The 20,975-nt window shown below is 39.9% G+C and overlaps 2 protein-coding genes across 3 annotated transcripts in view; both read left to right on the top strand.

Moving 5' to 3' along the window:
• Positions 1–1,755: 1,755 nt before the first annotated feature.
• ihhb (Indian hedgehog signaling molecule b) lies at positions 1,756–17,087 on the top strand. The gene is made up of 3 exons (XM_052141234.1): positions 1,756–2,659; positions 9,362–9,623; positions 15,518–17,087. Exons 1-3 carry the CDS (start codon positions 2,360–2,362, stop codon positions 16,204–16,206), a joined length of 1,251 nt encoding a protein of 416 aa, XP_051997194.1. The 5' UTR covers positions 1,756–2,359; the 3' UTR covers positions 16,207–17,087.
• Positions 17,088–19,137: 2,050 nt separating this feature from the next.
• bin1b (bridging integrator 1b) overlaps positions 19,138–20,975 on the top strand; it is a 53,800-nt gene continuing 51,962 nt past the window's right edge. For both annotated transcript variants that reach the window (XM_052140828.1, XM_052140827.1), the window contains exon 1: positions 19,138–19,544. In XM_052140828.1, the coding sequence (XP_051996788.1) occupies positions 19,464–19,544 (81 nt within the window). In that variant the 5' untranslated portion in view covers positions 19,138–19,463. The remainder of the gene's footprint in view (positions 19,545–20,975) is intronic.

Below are 20,975 nucleotides of genomic sequence, written 5' to 3'. Positions count from 1 at the left end.
CTGTAATTGTTCATTTCATAAGTCATCCAGATCGTATCCAAGAATGTAACTATCCACATAAAGTCTGGTCCACTTTGCAGCTTATTTAGCCTTTGCATGATTATTGTGGCATACTAACTTAAAAATTAAGGACTTGATGCTTTAAATCTACTTGAGGTTGATAGTAGGGTTTAGGTAATCCCTTTTTACTGCAGTATTTCTGATGACTGGCCAAAACACTGTCTAATTAAAATGTACTCTGGAATACCAATTTCATCTTCGAGCTGTCAACACTGTGGTCACACTGGACCAGAGACATGTCTGCACCACTAAAAAGACGGTATTGCTTTGCAATAGGTTTGGCATTTAACTAATGGTCCGCCCACAATGTGGAAGCCACCAATGTTATTTGAAAGACATACGGAGTCTTGGGAGGGACAGAGTGCAGTGATGGCTGTCGCCAAGTGTAGTCACTCTAGTGTCTGTCAGTTAAACTGGATTTTATCATTCCCCATGCTTCAAATGGACACATGGCTCGGTTCTGTTCTGGTGATAATGTGCTGCCTATTTTTAATAGAAGATGAAACATTACAAGTACAAACGAACCTCATCTCAATTAAAACTCCTGTACAGAGCTTACAAACCTGATTAGTCAAGTTTTTCAAATAAAAGCTGAAATTACAAAAACTTTAAATGACTTTTAATCTCGTGAAAGTGAATTAATACAATTTAAATGATTTAATTTGGCCTAAAACTTTGTATGTAGCAATTTAAAATAATTTTTTTTTAATATATGTATTTTTTTTCACTTTGAAAGACAAGTGCCAATTATCATTTTTATTGTAATAAAAATGGGCACTTTCAAAGGTAAAAGTGAAAAAATTAAATGTTTAATTCTATAATTTTAGTCAAATTTTACATTGAATAAAAAAAATACATATTAAATAATTTATTAGCAATCTTAGTATATTATTCTATATTCAAAAAATATATATTTAATTTTTAACGTGAAAGACTAGCTATTTTTATTTTGGGCAGTTGACCCAAAAATAAGTGAATAATTTACTGTTTTTTTTAAATCAAACTTAAATTTTAAACAGTAAATAAACAATTTAATACATTTCAAATAATTTTGTAACAATAGTATACACTTTACGTACATATTACGGAAATTATATTAAGATAATAAAACAAATAAAAATTGGCACCCTTATAATAATATTAATGTTAACATGATTCAATTGCGATAAAACTGTATACCCTAAAACAACTATTTAAACAACTTTACAACACAAATAATACGTAACTTTAACAGAAGAATTAATGTATTTGATTTACATTTCTGCCTTTCCACCCTCCAAAAATTGGCACCTTCCACATTGCCTCAATGTTACCTCGATTTTTACTTTTTTAAGAAAAGGAGGGACATCAGTTAATTTTTGTGGTAATCAACATTGAGTGAGCTTAACTTGTATTGAACCCTGAATATTCCTTTAATGACATGTAATTGAACATTCAAATGTTTTATATAATGTATTTATAATTATGTTTCAACATTTTTAAAACAATGAGGTTCCACAGTGAGTGTGTGCGCGCGCGCGTGTGTGTGTTTATGTTGGATGCACACGTGTTCTGACGTACCGTTAACAGGCAGTAGACCATTTTCAGCAGAGGTTCAAAGGACTGCAGACATCAGGGTCCGAGTGTCCAGACCTGTAATGCGCCTCCTGTTTGCCTCGCGTCTTGACAGCCGCCGGTTGCGGTACAAGGGGAGAGCAGTGCTGATCAAGTGCGTCTGCCCGGAGGGGTGGAGAGGAGGGCAGAGACAGACAGAGGGCAGGACTGGCAGGGTGCGGTCTGCTTCAGTAGCATCTGATCTCGGGTCACTTCCATTTCCATCTCAACTGAGAGTCGTCACAGGGCAGCATTCAAAAATCAAGCCAGGAGCCAGAAACCGCTGCGGGGACACACTCTAACCGCGACTCTGCGCAACCAGGACCCGCCTGCAGGCGATTCTCAGCGCGCTTGCCAAGATAAACGGAACTTCTCTATTTATTCCCCCTGTCTCCGCTTGGACTGAGAGAAAGTGAGTTTTACAGACCTGAGAGAAGGACCAGCGAGCTGGCACCAACTCCGCCAACGATTAAAAAAAAAAACGCCTAGGGAACCCTACGTGTCCGGTGCTTGGGTGTCTTTCCGTGCGCAAAAGGATGGTGAGCGTCAGGTGCTCCGTACTATCACCGTAAAGACTGGTCCTCCTCCCCCTCTGGTGATCTTGCGTGGGGACAGAAACTGAGATTGGGGGAGGAGGGTTGCTTTACCATCATCTTCACCATCTTTGACACTCCAACTCTTGGAGTGCCCGGTGGCACCGGTTGGTATGAGACTCTCCACTGCAGTGGCCCTCCTCACCGGGTTCATCTTGACTTTCTCGCCGGCGTGTGACAGCTGTGGACCGGGCAGAGGTTACGGAAAGAGGCGGAATCCAAGGAAACTCACGCCTCTCGCATATAAGCAGTTTAGCCCAAACGTTGCCGAGAAAACGCTCGGAGCCAGTGGGAGATATGAAGGGAAAATAACGCGCAGCTCTGAGCGCTTTAAAGAACTGATACCCAACTACAACCCCGACATCATCTTCAAGGATGAAGAGAACACAGCTGCGGACCGCATGATGACGCAGGTGAGCGGGCACACGGGCTTCTAATGCACTTCTCACATAAAAATGTTCCATGGAGGTCAAAAATGCAAAGAAAGGTCCGCAAATGATTAATTTATTACTTAGACTTTTATGCAAAGGACAGTCCCGTTGTATCAGCATGTGGTTAGGTGTCTTGATCAGTTTGAACCTGCAACCTTAAGTTTTATTATGTAATTGACCTTTTCCAAAATCCTTGCTCATTATTTCAGGGAGCTAAATACACCAATAAATGTTGGGATAGGAAACCCCTTCCTTTTTTCCTGAAAGTTTGAATATCCTAGAGCAAAAATCTGGGTAACAGTGAGGCACTTACAATGGAAGTGAATGGGGCCTACCCATAAACGTTAAAATACTCACTGTTTCAAAAACTACAAGAAGCAAATAATATGTAAACTTGACTCATGTGACAAAATCGTTTAATAACATTTTCTGTGTAAAGTTATATTCAAATGTATAACTTTGTTGCCGTGACAACATAACACTGTAAAACCTGTAACGTTGATTTAAACAACTTTACAGCTCAAATAATACACAAGTTTTAACAGAAGAATTAAGGTAAATTATTTTATAAAATTACTAGCTTCACATTTCTGCCTTTTAAACTCTCAAAAAATTGGCCCCCATTCACTTCCATTGTAAGTGCGTCACTGAACTTTTTTTATTATTATTATTATTATCTTTATGCATTTTCTTTATTAATTTTTTTTAAGAAAAGGTCAACATTATGCCACAAATGCTGTCGATTGATCTTAAATTGTATTTGGACCCGTAATATTCCTTTAATATAGGCCAATATGTCGGATAGAAAACACAAAAGTGAAAAGTGAAAGTCCTTGAGTTCATTCAAGGTTTCAGCTCTTCAGTCTGGGGGCAGGTTTTGTCAAAATAAAGACATTGTAGTCGTCTGGCTATTTTATAACCACATATTTAAACTTTCTCCCACGGGGCTCTTGCTCAATTTATGTGAATGGATGAACGCAAAATGGGTGATTGTCAATAAAACGGACTGGAAGTGAAACCTGAAACGTTTAATTAAAACAGTGCCTTCGCTGTTTTAAGCCCGATTGGAAAAGAAAACATTAAAAGTGCACTTTTAGATTGGGCATGACCTGCGACTGTTTTAATGTTTACCCGGATGCTTAAACGCGACCGCTCGTGATTAACAGCACTAGCCTACCCCCTTCTTTGAACCGTCGGATATTTTTTACGACGTTGATGTGGTTCAGAGTGGAATTTATTTTACTCCAATCTCCCCTCCTTAAGAAAGTATTTATGTCAGTACGCTTTCTCTGAATGGCCACACGTTAATGTCCCGGCGGCCCACGTGGGAACCGAATAGCGTAGCAGCGTAGATCTCGCCCCCGTCTTTACCTGTCACCTCTCCGCGCTCGTTTACCTGACCTTCACGCGATTTATTAAGGGCAAGCTGCGGTGACCGCTGGAGACAACTTCTGGTCTGTTTTTCCCCCTTCCTTTTTAGTCTGTTATTTTTGTTTGTTTGTTTTTGTACCGAACGTGTGTAAAAATAGCATGTAAGCCTTAATTGCACACATATTTTTCTACACCTTGTTTTTCATTCAGCGGCGACGACGCTCTCATACAGGCGCGAGTGTTCGGGGCCCCGGGCTGTCGGCGCGTTCTGGGTGAATGTTTGTGTAGCCCGCGGTTAGTGTGAAAGCTGTCCTCCTGAAAAGCCGTCGATCTCTGCTTTGAAAGCTAAACTAACAGAGTTCACGGGCTGATTTATGAAGTCCATTTCACTTTTGAAACCGCAACGAAAAAAAGGGCTGAAATCCACACCGCCATGTGAATAAGCATCTATTACAGCGTAAAGCTAAAAGAGCTCGAGACTCTTTTCTTATCATCCAATCCGGAGACATGTTCAGATAAATGCCTTCATAAATTATATATTTATAGTAATAAAACTACAAACACAAATTTTCCCATTCAGATGGAGTAGGTGTTCTGGCATATCTGAAATTATGCCAAAGGCACATAGTTCTTCTAGTTAACCATAAACTAGTGTTTCTTTCTGCAGGTCACCTTAAACCGGTTCTGCAGTGTTTGAGTTTATCGTTCCTGGTCCTTTTAAGACTCACTGGACATAAATCAAAGTCTGGGAGCTCATTGTTTACCTCCACAAAGAATTTCAGGAAAGGAAAATTTCATTTTTTAAAACATTGATTAGCTTATCTCTCTTCTATGAGGAATTGGCAAAATACGCAGAGGAATAGGCTAGTTCATCCATGAAAATTCTCTCATCATTTACCCTCATGCCATCCCAGGTGTGTGACTTGCTTACTTCTGCAGAACACAAACATTTTTTTTAGAAGATATCTCAGCTCTGTAGGTCCATACAATGCAAGTTAATTGAGACCCAAACTTTAAAGCTCCAAAAAGCACAAAAAGGTAGCATAAAAGTAGGCTAATCCATACCATTCCAGTGGTTTAATCCATGTCTTCTGAAGCGATCCAATCGGTTTTGGAAGAGAACAGACCAAAATGTAACCTTACCATTGCAGTCTATAGGCACAATCATGATTTCAAGCAGCAGCAAAAAGGACATCAAAGAATCTCTGTCATCACTCAGCAAGCAATTTGTGACCACTTAGTTAGTGGTTATCCAGTGACCTTGCATGTCTCGTGGCCTCTAGTTTAGACAGGGATTTATTTGCCCACGGGCTGAGCATGTATGCGCTAACCACAACTGCGTCAGTTCTACAAATGGCTGTCAGGTTCATATTTGCCTTTGCTCACCACTTTACTTACCTAGCAACTGACTGCCACTGGGTTTTTGACAAGAGCGTGCTAGAATCCATATTTCTTGAAGGAAATACAGACAATGGCTTTGTGTTCTTTTTAACCAAAGCATGCAAATCCTTTTTCTTTTTCTTTAATTGGTAACTTATGAATCAGATTTCAGCATTCTACTGGGTCTAAACACTGTCACACTGGTCATTTATAACACAAACTGTAAGAAGTGATTTTTATGTATTTCATTGTAAGACATTGTGACTGATTTGAAATCCTATGACAATCTGAAAAATGATTAAGTTTCTCCAGACTAATTGTAAATGATTAGCCTGAAAGAAGAAAGATCAGAAATAACACTTAAAGGAATAGTCCGTCAAAAAAAAAAAAGAAAATTCTGTCATTTTGTTTACCCACTTGATATTGGGTGTCTTTAACTACTGTGTACACACACAAAAAATTGTCCACTTGAAATGCGGACATTTTAAAATTACCTTTTGCGTGTACTTGCATTGAAAAATTAAGCATTTGAGAAGAGGGCATGGCCGGGCCATGATGGAGCATGGCCAGCGCTGAATCAATCTGATCAGCGGGAGAGTGAGATAAAGGGCAGCCGGAGACGCCGGTTCGAGAGAGAGACAGACATTAAAACTTACGTGTACTGTTCAGCCGGTTCCCGCCTCCTCCTTGCCCATCCTTTAATTGTTACAGTGGAGCCAAAACCCAGGAGGAAAGAGGGATGCGCTGTCGTGGAGTACTTGCCTCTGCCATCCACCAGGGGAGTAGTCGCGGCCGGCCACCGAGAGCCAGAGGACTCGCAGCCATCCTCCATGGGTGGAACGAGCTGGTGTCCACCAGAGGGCGGAGGAGTGGTTGAGGACCGGGCGACAGTGCGTCCGGGAGCCGGCGAGCAAGTTCTCATCTCTCTCTTCTCTCTCTCTCTCACACTCTCTCTGTGTCTCTGCTCGCTCTTTCCCTCTCCCCACGCATACCCTAACAATAAACAATAAAGGCACGTCTCTCCTCCAGAGATGGGGGAGGGGGGTAAGTCAGACCGGTGGCACCCCGGCCTGAATCGGGCAGGTGAGGAGTGTGACAAGGTGGAGGGCATGGCCGGGCCATAATGGAGCATGGCCGGCACTGAATCGGCTGATCAGCAGGAGAGCAAAATAAGGGGCAGATGGAGACGCCGGTTCGGGAGAGAGAGACGCACGTGGCCATGTTGCATATGTGTCTGTATTTGTTTACGTTTGTTTTATGTTGAGTTTTACATTAAACCTTACGTTTATTGTTCAGCCGGTTCCTGCCTCCTCCTTGCCCGTCCTTTACTTATTACAGTGGTGCTGAAATCCAGGAGGGAGGGATGTGCTGTTGTGGATTCCTCACTGCTGCTATCTGCTACGGAAGCAGCCGCAGCTGTCTGTCTGGCGAAAGAGGGGTCGCTGCCGGCTGGCAAGAGCCGGAGGAAATGCGGTCGAAGGGGAGGAGCAATTCCATCTGCCAGGGTCCGGAGGACTCGCTGCCATCCGCCAGGGGAGGAGTGAGCTAGCATCTGCCAGAGTGCTGAGCAGCAGTTGAGAACCGGGTGACAGCGCTTCTGGGAGCCGGCGAGCAAGTTCTTCTCTCCTCTCTCTCTCTTTCTCTGTGTGTGTGTGTCTCCGTCACACTTTCCCTCTCCCCACATCTCCCCTCGTATATCCCCCAGGTTCGCAGGAGGAGGGGTAGACCACCGGCTGACAAAAAGGCCCCAGAGATATTGGGGGGGGGGAGTTAGTCAGACCAGTGGTGCACCAGCCTGAATCAGGCGGGGGAGGAGTGTGATGAGGAGGGGGGTGTGGCCGGGCTGTGATGGAGTAAGGCCGACACTGAATCTGCTGATCAACAGGAGAGTGAGGGGGCAGCCGGAGATGCACGGGTTTTGTGTGTCTGTTTGTCTTATAATTTGTTGTTTTAAGTTTTACATTAAACATTGTTTATTGTTCAGCAGGTTCCAGCCTCCTCCTTGCCCGTCATTTACTTGATAGATGTACATAACCTTGCAGGATTTGCAGTAGTTGTTACCAAGGTTGGGGAATGGGTAGGTTCAGGGGTAGGTTCAACCTTATTAAAGACAGTTGTTATATGCAGGTACTTTAAATGTAAGCACACATATGTACATAATGTTGAGTACATTGTGCATAAATTACATTGTTTAAAAAGCTTAATTTTTTCAATCATACAGTCAGGTCCATAAATATTGGGACATCGACACAATGCTAATCTTTTTGGCTCTATACACCACCACAATGGATTTGAAATGAAACGAACAAGATGTGCTTTAACTGCAGACTTTCAGCTTTAATTTGAGGGTATTTACATCCAAATCAGGTGAACGGTGTAGGAATTACAACAGTTTGTATATGTGCCTCCCACTTTTTAAGGGACCAAAGGTAATGGGACAATTGGCTGCTCAGCTGTTCCATGGCCAGGTGTGTGTTATTCCCTCATTATCCCATTTACAAGGAGCAGATAATAGGTCCAGAGTTCATTTCAAGTGTGCTATTTGCATTTGGAATCAGTTGCTGTCAACTCTCAATATGAGATCAAAGAGCTGTCACTATCAGTGAAGCAAGCCATCAGTGGGCTGAAAAATCAAAATTTAGGTGTGGCCAAATCAACTGTTTGGAACATTCTTAAAAAGAAAGAACACACAGGTGAGCTCAGCAACACCGGAAGACCCGGAAGAAAACACCCTTCACAACAGTTGGCCAGATCAAGAACACTCTCCAGGAGGTAGGTGTATGTGTGTCAAAGTCAACAATCAAGAGAAGACTTCACCAGAGTGAATACAGAGGGTTCACCACAAGATGTAAACCATTGGTGAGCCTCAAAAACAGGAAGGCCAGATTAGAGTTTGCCAAACAACATCTAAAAAAGCCTTCACAGTTCTGGAACAACATCCTATGGACAGATGAGACAAAGATCATCTTGTACCAGAGTGATGGGAAGAGAAGAGTATGGAGAAGGAAAGGAACTACTCGTGATCCAAAGCATACCACCTCATCAGTGAAGCATGGTGGTGGTAGTGTCATGGCGTGGGCATGTATGGCTGCCAATGGAACTGGTTCTCTTGTATTTATTGATGATGTGACTGCTGACAAAAGCAGCAGGATGAATTCTGAAATGTTTCGGGCAATATTATCTGCTCATATTCAGCCAAATGCTTCAGAACTCATTGGACGGCGCTTCACAGTACAGATGGACAATGACCCGAAGCATACTGCGAAAGCAACCAAAGAGTTTTTTAAGGGAAAGAAGTGGAATGTTATACAATGGCCAAGTCAATCACCTGACCTGAATCCGATTGAGCATGCATTTCACTTGCTGAAGACAAAACTGAAGGGAAAATGCCCCAAGAACAAGCAGGAACTGAAGACAGTTGCAGAAGAGGCCTGGCAGAGCATCACCAGGGATAAAACCCAGCATCTGGTGATGTCTATGTTTTCCAGACTTCAGGCTGTAATTGACTGCAAAGGATTTGCAACCAAGTATTAAAAAGTGAAAGTTTGATTTATGATTGTTAATCTGTCCCATTACTTTTGGTCCCTTAAAAAGTGGGAGGCACATATACAAACTGTTGTAATTCTTACACCGTTCACCTGATTTGGATGTAAATACCCTCAAATTAAAATTTAAATGGCAGTTAAAGCACATCTTGTTCATTTAATTTCAAATCCATTGTGGTGGTGTATGGAGCCAAAAAGATTAGAATTGTGTTGATGTCCCAATATTTATGGACCTGACTGTAGGTGAACAATCCCTTTAAACCAAGGCTAGACACCGATACCTGTATTGAATTAGTTTCTTGCTTGGTAAGTCACTAATACTTTCGTATTTATTCCTTTTATTAAGTGTTCCTCTTAAATTGTGTGTTGTGCCTCCTGTCTTTTGTAGCGTTGTAAGGACAAACTGAATTCTCTGGCCATCTCGGTGATGAACCTGTGGCCAGGTGTGCGTCTGCGTGTGACAGAGGGCTGGGATGAAGATGGCCATCACTCCGAAGAGTCTCTGCATTATGAGGGTAGGGCAGTGGACATCACTACCTCTGACCGCGACCGCAACAAGTACGCCATGTTGGCCCGTCTGGCAGTGGAGGCCGGGTTTGACTGGGTCTACTATGAGTCCAAAGGCCACATACACTGCAGTGTAAAATCAGGTAAGAGAGGTGTGAGGGTGTGTTTGGGCTGTGGATGGGGATTGGTAGAGTGAAAAACAGACTTTGCAAAGAAATAGAGGAAAAAGAAGGGTGAGATGTAATTTTAGCATGAATTTCATATTTTAAAGTCAACATGAAACAGCAGATGCAACGCAGTATACTTCCTTAATCTGACTGATTTGGATTCGCAATAAACGTGTAATGAATATTGCAGGACTTCATCTTTTTGATTTAGGAATTGATTGGATTATAAAAAGTACGTTTTACATACCATAATGGAGTCAGGTAGTAGGAGGAGTTGAAAAGTACAAGGGATATGTGACGTCAACTGAAAAGGTGGTCATTTCAGTGGCGATAGTGTCATGAAAGGCAAATGTGAAGTAAAAATGTTTGTTAAATTTGGTCAATTTTAATTTTATGTTGACCTTTTATTAATCTAACCACAACTAACAAAGAAACTTCTCACAGACATGAAATGTGAGAAGTTGAAAGCAAGATAATTTACGAGCAGTGCAGAAGAGCATGTCTATGCGATCTGGATATTGAAGGACTTGCATTAGATCACTGTTTTTACACTCAGACCTAATTCGTTTGGGGCATCACATATATTTTTTGTTGCTTCACAATACTAGACAATAGCAGCATAACCTTGCAGCACTGGGCTGTCAGATGAATGCACTTTTCTCTCTGTTCACCACTTCTAACATCTACTTTTCTCACTTCTCTATCTCTGTTTTACTTTGATTATTGTCTCTCATTTCGAGACAGGCTTCATTTTAGCTTTAGCAGCTCCAATAAGCTACACGCTGTTTAATCCTTGCTAATGATAAAAAGTGATCAAACAGGTGACAAATCAGAGGAAAGATTAGATTAATTAAGTAATATTTCTGTTTATCATTCTAAGATCTTTCATATAATTTGGATTTAGATTAAGTATAGTAATATATATTGGACTAAAGTAATTCTCTTTCACCTGTTCAGGCATTATTGTTATTTAAAGATTGCTTGAAATCAAAATCGGAGGTTTTAAGTTCATGTATCATAGCCTTTATAGCATCCATCAGACTGATCTGACATTGAAATTGGAAACAGTAGGTTGACTATTCTTTAGCTAAAATCGTTCTGTGCTTTCCAAACTTTTAAACACTGCCCCCAGTGGCCAAAGTGGTAAGTGTTGTTGGCTGTCTGGGCAGGTGATGAAATGTCCACAGAGGGGCACCAAAAGCGAGTTGTGAAGTGAGTTCTTTTCAGCTGTACATGCAGTTATGCAGTATAGAGGAATGCATATTTTATAAACTGTATCCCCAACCCCCACCCCAATTGCCAAACCCTAAACCTAAAAATGTAATTGGAGAGATGAATAGTTTGTGGGAAAAATACAACCCCCGAATCGTGTTCATCATTGATTATGCAAACTTGATCGTGTCCTGGAGTCTCCATGCTGTTGACGCAATGCGCTTATGCTCATGCCACAGGTAACCATTTTAGAGGCAATGCAGTTATGTCTGATAGGAGATTGCACTTGTCAATGAGTCGGCATAATGTAGCCGGTCCTAGGGTACCGGAAGTTTTGTAAACAACATGCCGACCGCCCGTGTGATCATGTCTCATCTGTATGCCAGTGTACTCCTACGAGTTGGCAAAATAAAAGTTTAGCCGATATGCACATTTAAAATGCAGTTTTTTTCTGGGAAAAATGGATCAAATATGAATGACTCATTTTGCACTCCTACACAAAAATGTCCAATTAAAGGTGCACTCAGTCATTTTTTTGAATATGTCGTCTTGACATCTTGGCACTGACATCTAGGGGCTTGGATGTCGCATTCTTCAGGTGCAATAGTTTTCAGTTACCAATGCCTATGTACAAATAAATCACCATTCATTGTTAACCATGATTCATTTAATCCATGATTTAAAGTGTCCAAAAACAGGGCATTTACTGAGATTAAGCAAGTAGTATTTGACTGGTCATGGGATTCTAATATGGCTTCCCCAATGAGGAGATCCTCTCCATGTAGAATAAAACCGCTTTTATAAGGTTACCAATACGTCTTTATCTAATTCGAATGATCATGATTACATACATATTAAAATTACTATTCATTTACTATTCATTCACGAGTAAAACTTTTTAATGAGTAAAAAAATTACTGTGTGCACCTTTTGAATCTAAAATGAGAATAGCAAGTAGCAAATCGTGGTTCATGGTTCTGTGATGTAAACTAAAGAGTAAGGCTGCCTTAGAAAAGGGATGAGCTCTTCAATGTGTCCCACCCCAGCTTCCCATTTCAATAGGAAATATGTCAAAATTCATCAAGCAATTTCATGGGGTCTTTAATGATAACTATTAATTAAAATTATGCTGTATATATTGACATTGTGTTTCATAATAAAATAAATCCCTAACATTCGTTATCTTTGTTCCTCTGTTTTCTCCTTTGATATTTTCCTTTCATTTTCTCTCACTTTTTTTCCTCTTTCACCTGTCCTTCTTGCCCAGATCGTTATGCAAGTCAGCTGTCCCTGTCATGATCAGAAGGGAGTGCAAAGCATTTATATCTATTTCATCTTTAATGTATATTGTGATGTGTATATATATTGTAATTTGTACAAAAACTCAAAGCCAAAATCTGAAGAGGCAAGATTGGTGGCAGTGCCAGTCAGTTCAGAAACAGTCCACCGAGAGGTGTTCCTTCATCAACATCGCAATGAAGAAGTAGATAAAGGCCCAGGCTTGGTACAGCACATTAGCCAAGCACTCGAAGGATGTCAAACTAATCTTATACACCAGCTCAACCAGTCCCTGAGAAAGAAGCCATTGGATCAACCAATGAACATGAAGTTGAAAGGCCAGAGGTATATCAGCTAGTCTGAACTGTTATGCCAAATTGTGAGAACAAAGGCTTATAGAGTTGCTCAGCCATGAGGTCAATTTGTAGTCCAATCCGGAATGATGATTCACCATTGGGTCCTTCAGGAATTTCTAGTAGGTTTACAGAATAGAAAGTAAAATCTGGTTTGTGGTTGCCTGTAGTTTTGTTTTACAATATAAATAACACAGAGTCATACCTCAAACTTGAAATTTAAAGTGAATCCTTTAAAACAAAAGTTGGGAACATGTTGCTTAATAAAGAGTACAAAGGTTGTTCAATTAATTACATGTCATTCCCGATTCCGAGAGATTCCCGGGTTTTAGGACTAAAAACTAGGGAAAACCAATACAACATATTTTCTTTTCAGTCTGATATTAAGTTCTATCTAGGTGAATATCACCAATACCTCTATTAAATGGATGGCTTTGATGATTTATTATTATTATTTTCAGAATAAAACAGGACATTTAATATTATATTCAAAATCATACACTCACCTAAAGGATTATTAGGAACACCATACTAATACTGTGTTTGACCCCCTTTCGCCTTCAGAACTGCCTTAATTCTACGTGGCATTGATTCAACAAGGTGCTGAAAGGATTCTTTAGAAATGTTGGCCCATATTGATAGGATAGCATCTTGCAGTTGATGGAGATATGTGGGATGCATATCCAGGGCACGAAGCTCCCGTTCCACCACATCCCAAAGATGCTCTATTGGGTTGAGATCTGGTGACTGTGGGGGCCATTTTAGTACAGTGAACTCATTGTCATGTTCAAGAAACCAATTTGAAATGATTCGAGCTTTGTGACATGGTGCATTATCCTGCTGGAAGTAGCCATCAGAGGATGGGTACATGGTGGCCATAAAGGGATGGACATGGTCAGAAACAATGCTCAGGTAGGCCGTGGCATTTAAACGATGCCCAATTGGCACTAAAGGGCCTAAAGTGTGCCAAGAAAACATCCCCCACACCATTACACCACCACCACCACCAGCCTGCACAGTGGTAACAAGGCATGATGGATCCATGTTCTCATTCTGTTTACGTCAAATTCTGACTCTACCATCTGAATGTCTCAACAGAAATCGAGACTCATCAGACCAGGCAACATTTTTCCAGTCTTCAACTGTCCAATTTTGGTGAGCTCTTGCAAATTGTAGCCTCTTTTTCCTATTTGTAGTGGAGATGAGTGGTACCCGGTGGGGCCTTCTGCTGTTGTAGCCCATCCGCCTCAAGGTTGTGCGTGTTGTGGCTTCACAAATGCTTTGCTGCATACCTCGGTTGTAACGAGTGGTTATTTCAGGCAAAGTTGCTCTTCTATCAGCTTGAATCAGTCGGCCCTTTCTCCTCTGACCTCTAGCATCAACAAGGCATTTTCGCTCACAGGATTGCCGCATACTGGATGTTTTTCCCTTTTCACACCATTCTTTGTAAACCCTAGAAATGGTTGTGCGTGAAAATCCCAGTAACTGAGCAGATTGTGAAATACTCAGACCGGCCCGCCTGGCACCAACAACCATGCCACGCTCAAAATTGCTTAAATCACCTTTCTTTCCCATTCTGACATTCAGTTTGGAGTTCAGGAGATTGTCTTGACCAGGACCACACCCCTAAATGCATTGAAGCATCTGCCATGTGATTGGTTGATTAGATAATTGCATTAATGAGAAATTGAACAGGTGTTCGTAATAATCCTTTAGGTGAGTGTATATATTTTTTTTGCTTCTAAGCCTAAACTGCAAATGATCAGCCATCTATTTGTGTTAATCATTTATTAACAACACATTTTGTTTATCTTTTAAGAGATTTTAATTTATATAAATTTAAATCAAACTAGCGTTAAGACTGAGCACTAACTGTGATTGCTTGTGTCTTTCAGCATTTCTGCTCATTAAGAGAAGCAGAAGGGAATAGATCTAATCAAACGCAATTATCTGCTTACATAGTTAATTTTTTTATTAAATGTAATCTTCTGAAACATTGTAGTTTTCACTGTAAATAAATAATAAAATCAGTAGTTTAGTAAAAACCTTTAGTATCAATATATTTATGAAAATGTCAATGATCTTGATTCAATATCGTTAGTATCGATACTTGAGGATTGTTCCGCCCATCCCTAATACAAACTTTATGGAATAGTTCACCCCAAATATTAAAGCTCTCACATCATCTACTCACCCTCATGCCTTCCCAGATATGTAGGACTTTCTTTCTTCTGCAGAACACAAATTATAATTTTTAGAATAATATCTCTGCTCTGTAGGTCCATACAATGCAAGTAAATGGTGACCTGAACTTTGAAGCTCCAAAAATCCCATAAAGACAACATAAAAGACAAAATAAAATAATCCAAACGATTCCAGTGGTTAAATCTATGTCTTCTGAAGCAACATGATAGGTGTGGGTGAGAAACATCAATATTTAAGTCCTTTTTTTACTACAAATGTCCACTTTTCCTTTCACTTCAACATTCTTCTTTTGTTTTTTGGCAATTATTCATTCATATTCGTTCACCGTCTGGGCTGGTCATAAGTGGAGATGGCTGTATAGGAAAAAAGGACATGAATATTGATCTATTTCTCATCCACACCTATCATATGTCTTCTGAAGACATTGATTAACCCACAGGAGTTGTATAGATTACTTTTTATGCTGCTTTTATGTACTTTTTTTGAAGATTCAAAGTTTTGACCACCATTCACTTGCATTGTATGGACCTACAGAGCTGAAATATTCTTCCAAAAAATCTTGTTTGCAGAAGAAAGAAAGTCAAACATCTGATGACATGAGGGTGAGTAGATAATGAGAACATTTTCATTTTTGGATGAACTATCCCAGCTCTATACTGATCAAGATGGCTGCATTAGGAAAGAGGGCTTGGGGATCTATTCTTTTTTCCTTAATGAACCATGTTATTTCATTTCTTTCTCCATCTTACATTTTCTTTTTCACTCTTCTGTCCTTCTGCCTCACTTTCCACCTGTTCCTCCACATCTCTGTCCTTCCCTCAGATAATTCGATAGCAGCAAAATCAGGAGGTTGTTTTCCTGGTGAGGCTTTGGTGACAATGGAAGATGGAATGCAGAGACCAATCCGTGAGCTTCGACCAGGCGACCGCATTCTGGCTTCAACGGGAAGCGACGGGACTGGCGACCTCATCTACAGCGATGTCCTTACCTTCCTGGACCGCAGCCCCATTACCCAGAAGTACTTTTACGTGATAAGCACAGAGGATGGGGCCAGTGTTTCCCTGACTGCGGCTCATTTACTGTTTGTTTGTGGAAACTGCTCCAGTGGGGTCCAGTCAATGACAGGCGCCCTCCGGACAATATTTGCCAGTGATGCTCAACCAGGGCAGTTTTTGCTGATTGTAAATGAAGGGGAACTCAGGAAACGTGTTTCACGTATCACTCAAATAGAGGTGCGGGAGGACCAGGGGGCTTATGCCCCACTCACTGTCCATGGGACTTTGGTGGTGAATGGCGTGATGACCTCGTGTTATGCGGCAGTAAACAGACAACATCTAGCTCACTGGGCATTTTCTCCTCTTCGTATCTTGTACAGTTGGACTGGACCGGATCTGATCCATAAGAGCGGCTTACACTGGTACTCTCAGGTCTTAGTCAGTGTGGGAACACTACTACTAGACTCAGAACTTCTCCACCCTTGGGCCTTAGAAGATGAAGATAGACAACCCTGATAGCACACGTACATCACCCAGACCTTTATTTGACGTGTGTGTGTTTACATCTGGAAGATGTATTTTTTGGGTTGTTTCCTCATCTGCAATATGTCTACGAGACGTTTCCTCTCAGATGTCAATAAGATAAGAAGATGTCTTTTGAGACATTTGTGATTTAGAATGTTTGTAAATCTGATCTTTTTAAGATGTTTAGCTGATGTTAATTAGATTGTGAAGCTTTCAAGATGCAAAGATCCAAAACGGACATCTCAGAGATATAAGTGTGCTATTTGGGAATGGCTTCAAAAGAAAAGAGAGAGGTAAACAAAGCAATGAAAATGAAAGATAGAGGGATGGAAATGGTTGATAGCTCAGGGTTACCGACTCAGTTCTAATACAAAATGAGAAGCAAAACAGAGACATTTTTAGAGACTTCAAAGTTGAATAGTGTAATTTATGCACCAAAAATATAATGTACTTTCCAACTAGTTTTGCAAAACACTTCCCCTGTCTTCTATTGAACTACCAAACAGATAGGCCCGCCCCCAAACTCGCGGCATTGGTTATTATGCCAATGTTGGTTTGTCGACCCTGTCAGGACGTTCAAACAGCAATGTTTTGGTGGTGCATGCAGAGCCACAGTATTTAAACTTTTCAGAAGAATCAACCTACAAATGGCTGGCTAATAGTTGTCTATGTATTTTAAGCTGGGACAGGAAAAAGTATTTTAACATACTCAGCTCTCATCTTGTTTTTTGCAATGATTGTGTGAGATCACACATTGCTTGTGCCTTATGTTTATTTCTGACGCTTTTCTCTTAATCTAGTCTCTTACCTCTGATTGTCATTAGAGGTAGATTTTAGACTGTACAACTAATTTAAAAAAGTACTTTGTAATATAATTACAGTAATACATTATATTGAAGGTATTTGAGTAAAGTATTTAAAAATCTATTTTTTAAAAATTAAACTTTGTACAAAGTATTCCTTTTGTCTCTTATTTGATCTTTGCTAACTACTTACGAGAACTCTTCAATTAATTTGTTTACTTTTACAAAAACATTTTTGTGTTCTGTAATTGTCCTGCCCTCTACTGTGAGAAAGTGCTGAGTACAGTGAAGAGTAGGTCAGATGGGCTACTGTAATGTAGAGAGAGGCGTAATGGGAATCCCACCAAACATGTGATATCACCTCATTGAACTGAGAGACACACAGCTCCACTTACTAATGAGACAATGTAAACATGACATTTAAGGTAGTCTAATGTTACACATTTCTGTGACTTTAATGAGCATATTTTATTCTGCCGAATTAAAGAAGTGACTAAAACATGCAGTTGCAAACCAAGGGCAATATTTAGGAAGGTATTTCTATATTTGGAAGATTCTTAACTTTATAACTTTTTATTTCTAATGTTGTTGACTCCTTATGATGAACAGAGTTTAAAAAGTCATGGAAATTTTAAATTGGGGAATATCAGGTAATTTTATAATTGTGACTTGAAAGACTTATGAAAATAATAATAGATTTTTTTTTATAAAGGAAAAGTTCACCCGTATATGAAAATGCACTCATTTACTTACCCTCACAACATTCCAGATGTATAACTTTCTTTCTTTCTGCAGAACACAGATGAAGATTTTTAGAATATCTCAGCTCTGCAGGCCCATACAATAAAAGTTAATGGTGACCAAAACATTGATGCTCCAAAAAGCACATAACGGTAGAGTAGAAGTAATCCATAATACTCCATACAAGGACTACTTTAATCCATTGTAAAGGATTAGTGGAAAGGAGGAGGCGAGAACAGGCTTGACAATATAAATAATATTGTAATATAAAACTTAAACTGAAAGACTCAGACACACAAAGGTGTCGGACAGCTGCGCGTAAAAGCTCTCTCTCTGTCGCACCACCGCCCGCAGTCGGCCTCGATCCCTCTCGGAGGCTTTATTAGCCTGATAAGGGACCGTGTGTGTAAATCACGACCCTGCGCCACCCTCCGCCCTGTCACATCCATAACTTCTGAAGCAATCTAATCCATTTTGGGTGGAAACTGACCAAAATATAACTACTTTTTCACTTTAAATCCTTCCATTACTCTCTGTAGGCATGGTCATGATTTCAATTTCAATTACAATTCCTAGTGCTTGATGCATACACAGAGCGCTAGATGGCGCTAGGAAGTGTAATCGAGCTTGAAATCATGATCGCCAAGGAGTCAGCTGATGTAAAAATGTATAGTGAGTTACATTTTTGTCTGTTCTCACTCAAAACTGATTGGATCGCTTCAGAAGACATGGATTAAACCACTCGAGAATCTGGAATGGTGTGGGGATGAGTAAATATTGAGAGAATTTTCATTTTGGGTGAACTACTACCCCTTAATGCTCATGTATTTTATAGAGATTGCTTATGAGTGATCTCAATACAATTATTGTTCTTGTTATTACTGCCTATTCAGCAATCAAGAATGCAGTTAAAAGTCATGGGAACTGATTGGTCAAAAAGGTGGGAAAACCTTTGAATTTTTCCTCACCAGTTTATTTTGTTATTGCTTGTTTTAAACTCTATAATAATTTCACATAAATAAATGCATCAAAGATTAATGACTCCAATAACCAAAACATACACTTGAACATACACATACATAACCTGCAAGAAGCTATTTCTTTTTGATCTAACCCTTAAAATTAGTTTTGTTGTTGTAAATTTACGAAGTCAGGTTCATTCAGTGATGTTAAATAATATTACTGAATTTAATAAGTCCAGTTAATTTAGATGTTACCACATGAAGCAAATTAGTTAGGTTAACATTTATTATGTGTGGTAATGTGGATGTTATCTGCGCCTTTAAGAGAGCGTCTATAAGGAGGGAAACATAATCCGCACATTTAGAGAAGGAGCTCTCTTTCGCGCGAGCGCACTCGCTTTGTCTCTTGTTTTCCAGTCCCCATTTCGCCAGATGCTCATAACGGAATCCGTTATACATTGAAAAGTTTAACAGTTTAAACTTTTTTTTTTTTTTTATATCACCACTTTCGACTCAGTTGTAACGTTTAAGCTTACTAACAACTCTTCGTGTACACTTTACGAGTCGGACGTACTGTCTCTTTAAGAGGGGCTTGACCACCGACCTCCTGTCTGTCAGACAGTATTTCCCAATACATTACTTCTCTTCTCTTCTGTCTGTGTCTCTGTTCTCTCTGCGCTTACTTTATTCGTAACTGTTTATTTATTGATTTCTTTACTTCGAATCTTGAAGAACCTTAAAGATGGCAGAGACAGGGAAAGGGGTCAACGCCGGGAAACTGGCGAGTAACATGCAGAAGAGAATAACGCGAGCACAAGAGAAGGTAAGCGTGCTTTAAATGATTGTGTTGAAATGTGGCCGACTGAAGCTGGTTTGTGTAGGGCGCAACAGGTGGTTAAATGTCAAATATCTGCAAACCGTCCACTGCAGGATTTTAACACATGCAAGACAACAGATGAAACAGTGAAACTTGAAGTATGTTTGCTCGCATGCTTAGTTGCCTGGAGCGTGCAAAAGTTCACTGTCTGCGTAGGTGTCTGTAAAAATAATGGCTTTACCATTCTTAAATCCGACCCTGTTGAAGATCTCTTTGGGATATTTGGAGATAAAGAGCATCGTTCAGGTTTCGTGAATGTTTTTTTCAAACGCAGCTTGTTTCAGTCATAGTGTAAAAATACTAAAACTCTCTGCCAGGTGCGTAGATTCTAGGGTGGTGGAATCTACGCACCCTCAAATAATCAAAACAAGCAAGTACAAAAAGCACATAAATCTTCTCTCCTAAAAGAAATTATTTTTTCTTGGCATTCACTTGCATATCGACACCTTCTGGACAGGGAGGAGAATTTATAGTAAAAAAATAAATTAATTAAATGTGGATCTTTTTCTCACCCCACACATTTGACCGAGTTTCTCCAATTTTTCCACCCCTCCTCTCGCTGAACTCACGATTTAATGCATCCCCAATTTGTTCATGATGATGTATTAGACCTCTATGTTGGGTTGCCACCCATCCCGTATTTAAATATGAAACGATGCATCGCCGTATCAAATCAAAACGACATGCGATTTGTCACGTAAGCTGGTCAGATGGTGTCAAGGTGAAATTGTTCCAGATCGACAATTTAACAATGATTTAAGTTGGAAATGTTTCATATACTGGGTAAGGGTTTGTCTGAAAAGTCCACACATTATGCTAAATCGTGCCAATACTATGAAGGGTGTGGTAAGGGACCGTCTGAAAAGTCCACGCATTGTGCTAAAACTGGATTTTTTTTATTTATTGAAAAGCAGAAGGTTCATTATAAATGTTCAATAAGACGTACAAAATTACATAGATCTAACAATGTAAGTACATTCACTGAGTCATAAAGACAAGAATTACAGGTGAAGGAAAAACATTTTAAGTAAATAATAATAAAAATACACAAACCAACACAGTTGTATAAATAAGGTAAAGATGATAAATAATCAAAGAAATGTTTTTTTTTTTGTAAGTCATGTGTAAGGAAAGTTCTGAGCATATTAGGGTAAGATGTACAATTTTTATTATTAATAACTCAAAAAGCATTTATTGCTAAAACTGTGAAAGATGTGGTAAGGGACCATCTGAATACATTTCTTGGTATTATTAATCTTCAATGTAGTATTACTGACCGGTACTGCTGCTCCCTATATGCATATTACGCGGTCTACCTACTTCCTAAGGGGGCACCATCTTACCCTAGGGCCCGCCATATAATATCACTTCTGAAGA

This window comes from Xyrauchen texanus, chromosome 13 (assembly GCF_025860055.1).
Source record: "Xyrauchen texanus isolate HMW12.3.18 chromosome 13, RBS_HiC_50CHRs, whole genome shotgun sequence".
In the NCBI taxonomy this organism is placed as follows: Eukaryota; Metazoa; Chordata; class Actinopteri; order Cypriniformes; family Catostomidae; genus Xyrauchen; species Xyrauchen texanus.
This window is presented reverse-complemented; position numbering and strand designations above follow the sequence as displayed.

Coding starts and splice junctions, on each gene's coding strand:
- ihhb (XM_052141234.1), top strand. CDS start 2,360: ATGAGACTCTCCACTGCAGTGGCCCTCCTCACCGGGTTCATCTTGACT. Junction 2,660..9,361: donor CGGACCGCATGATGACGCAG/GTGAGCGGGCAC, acceptor TGTCTTTTGTAG/CGTTGTAAGGACAAACTGAA. Junction 9,624..15,517: donor ACACTGCAGTGTAAAATCAG/GTAAGAGAGGTG, acceptor TCCTTCCCTCAG/ATAATTCGATAGCAGCAAAA.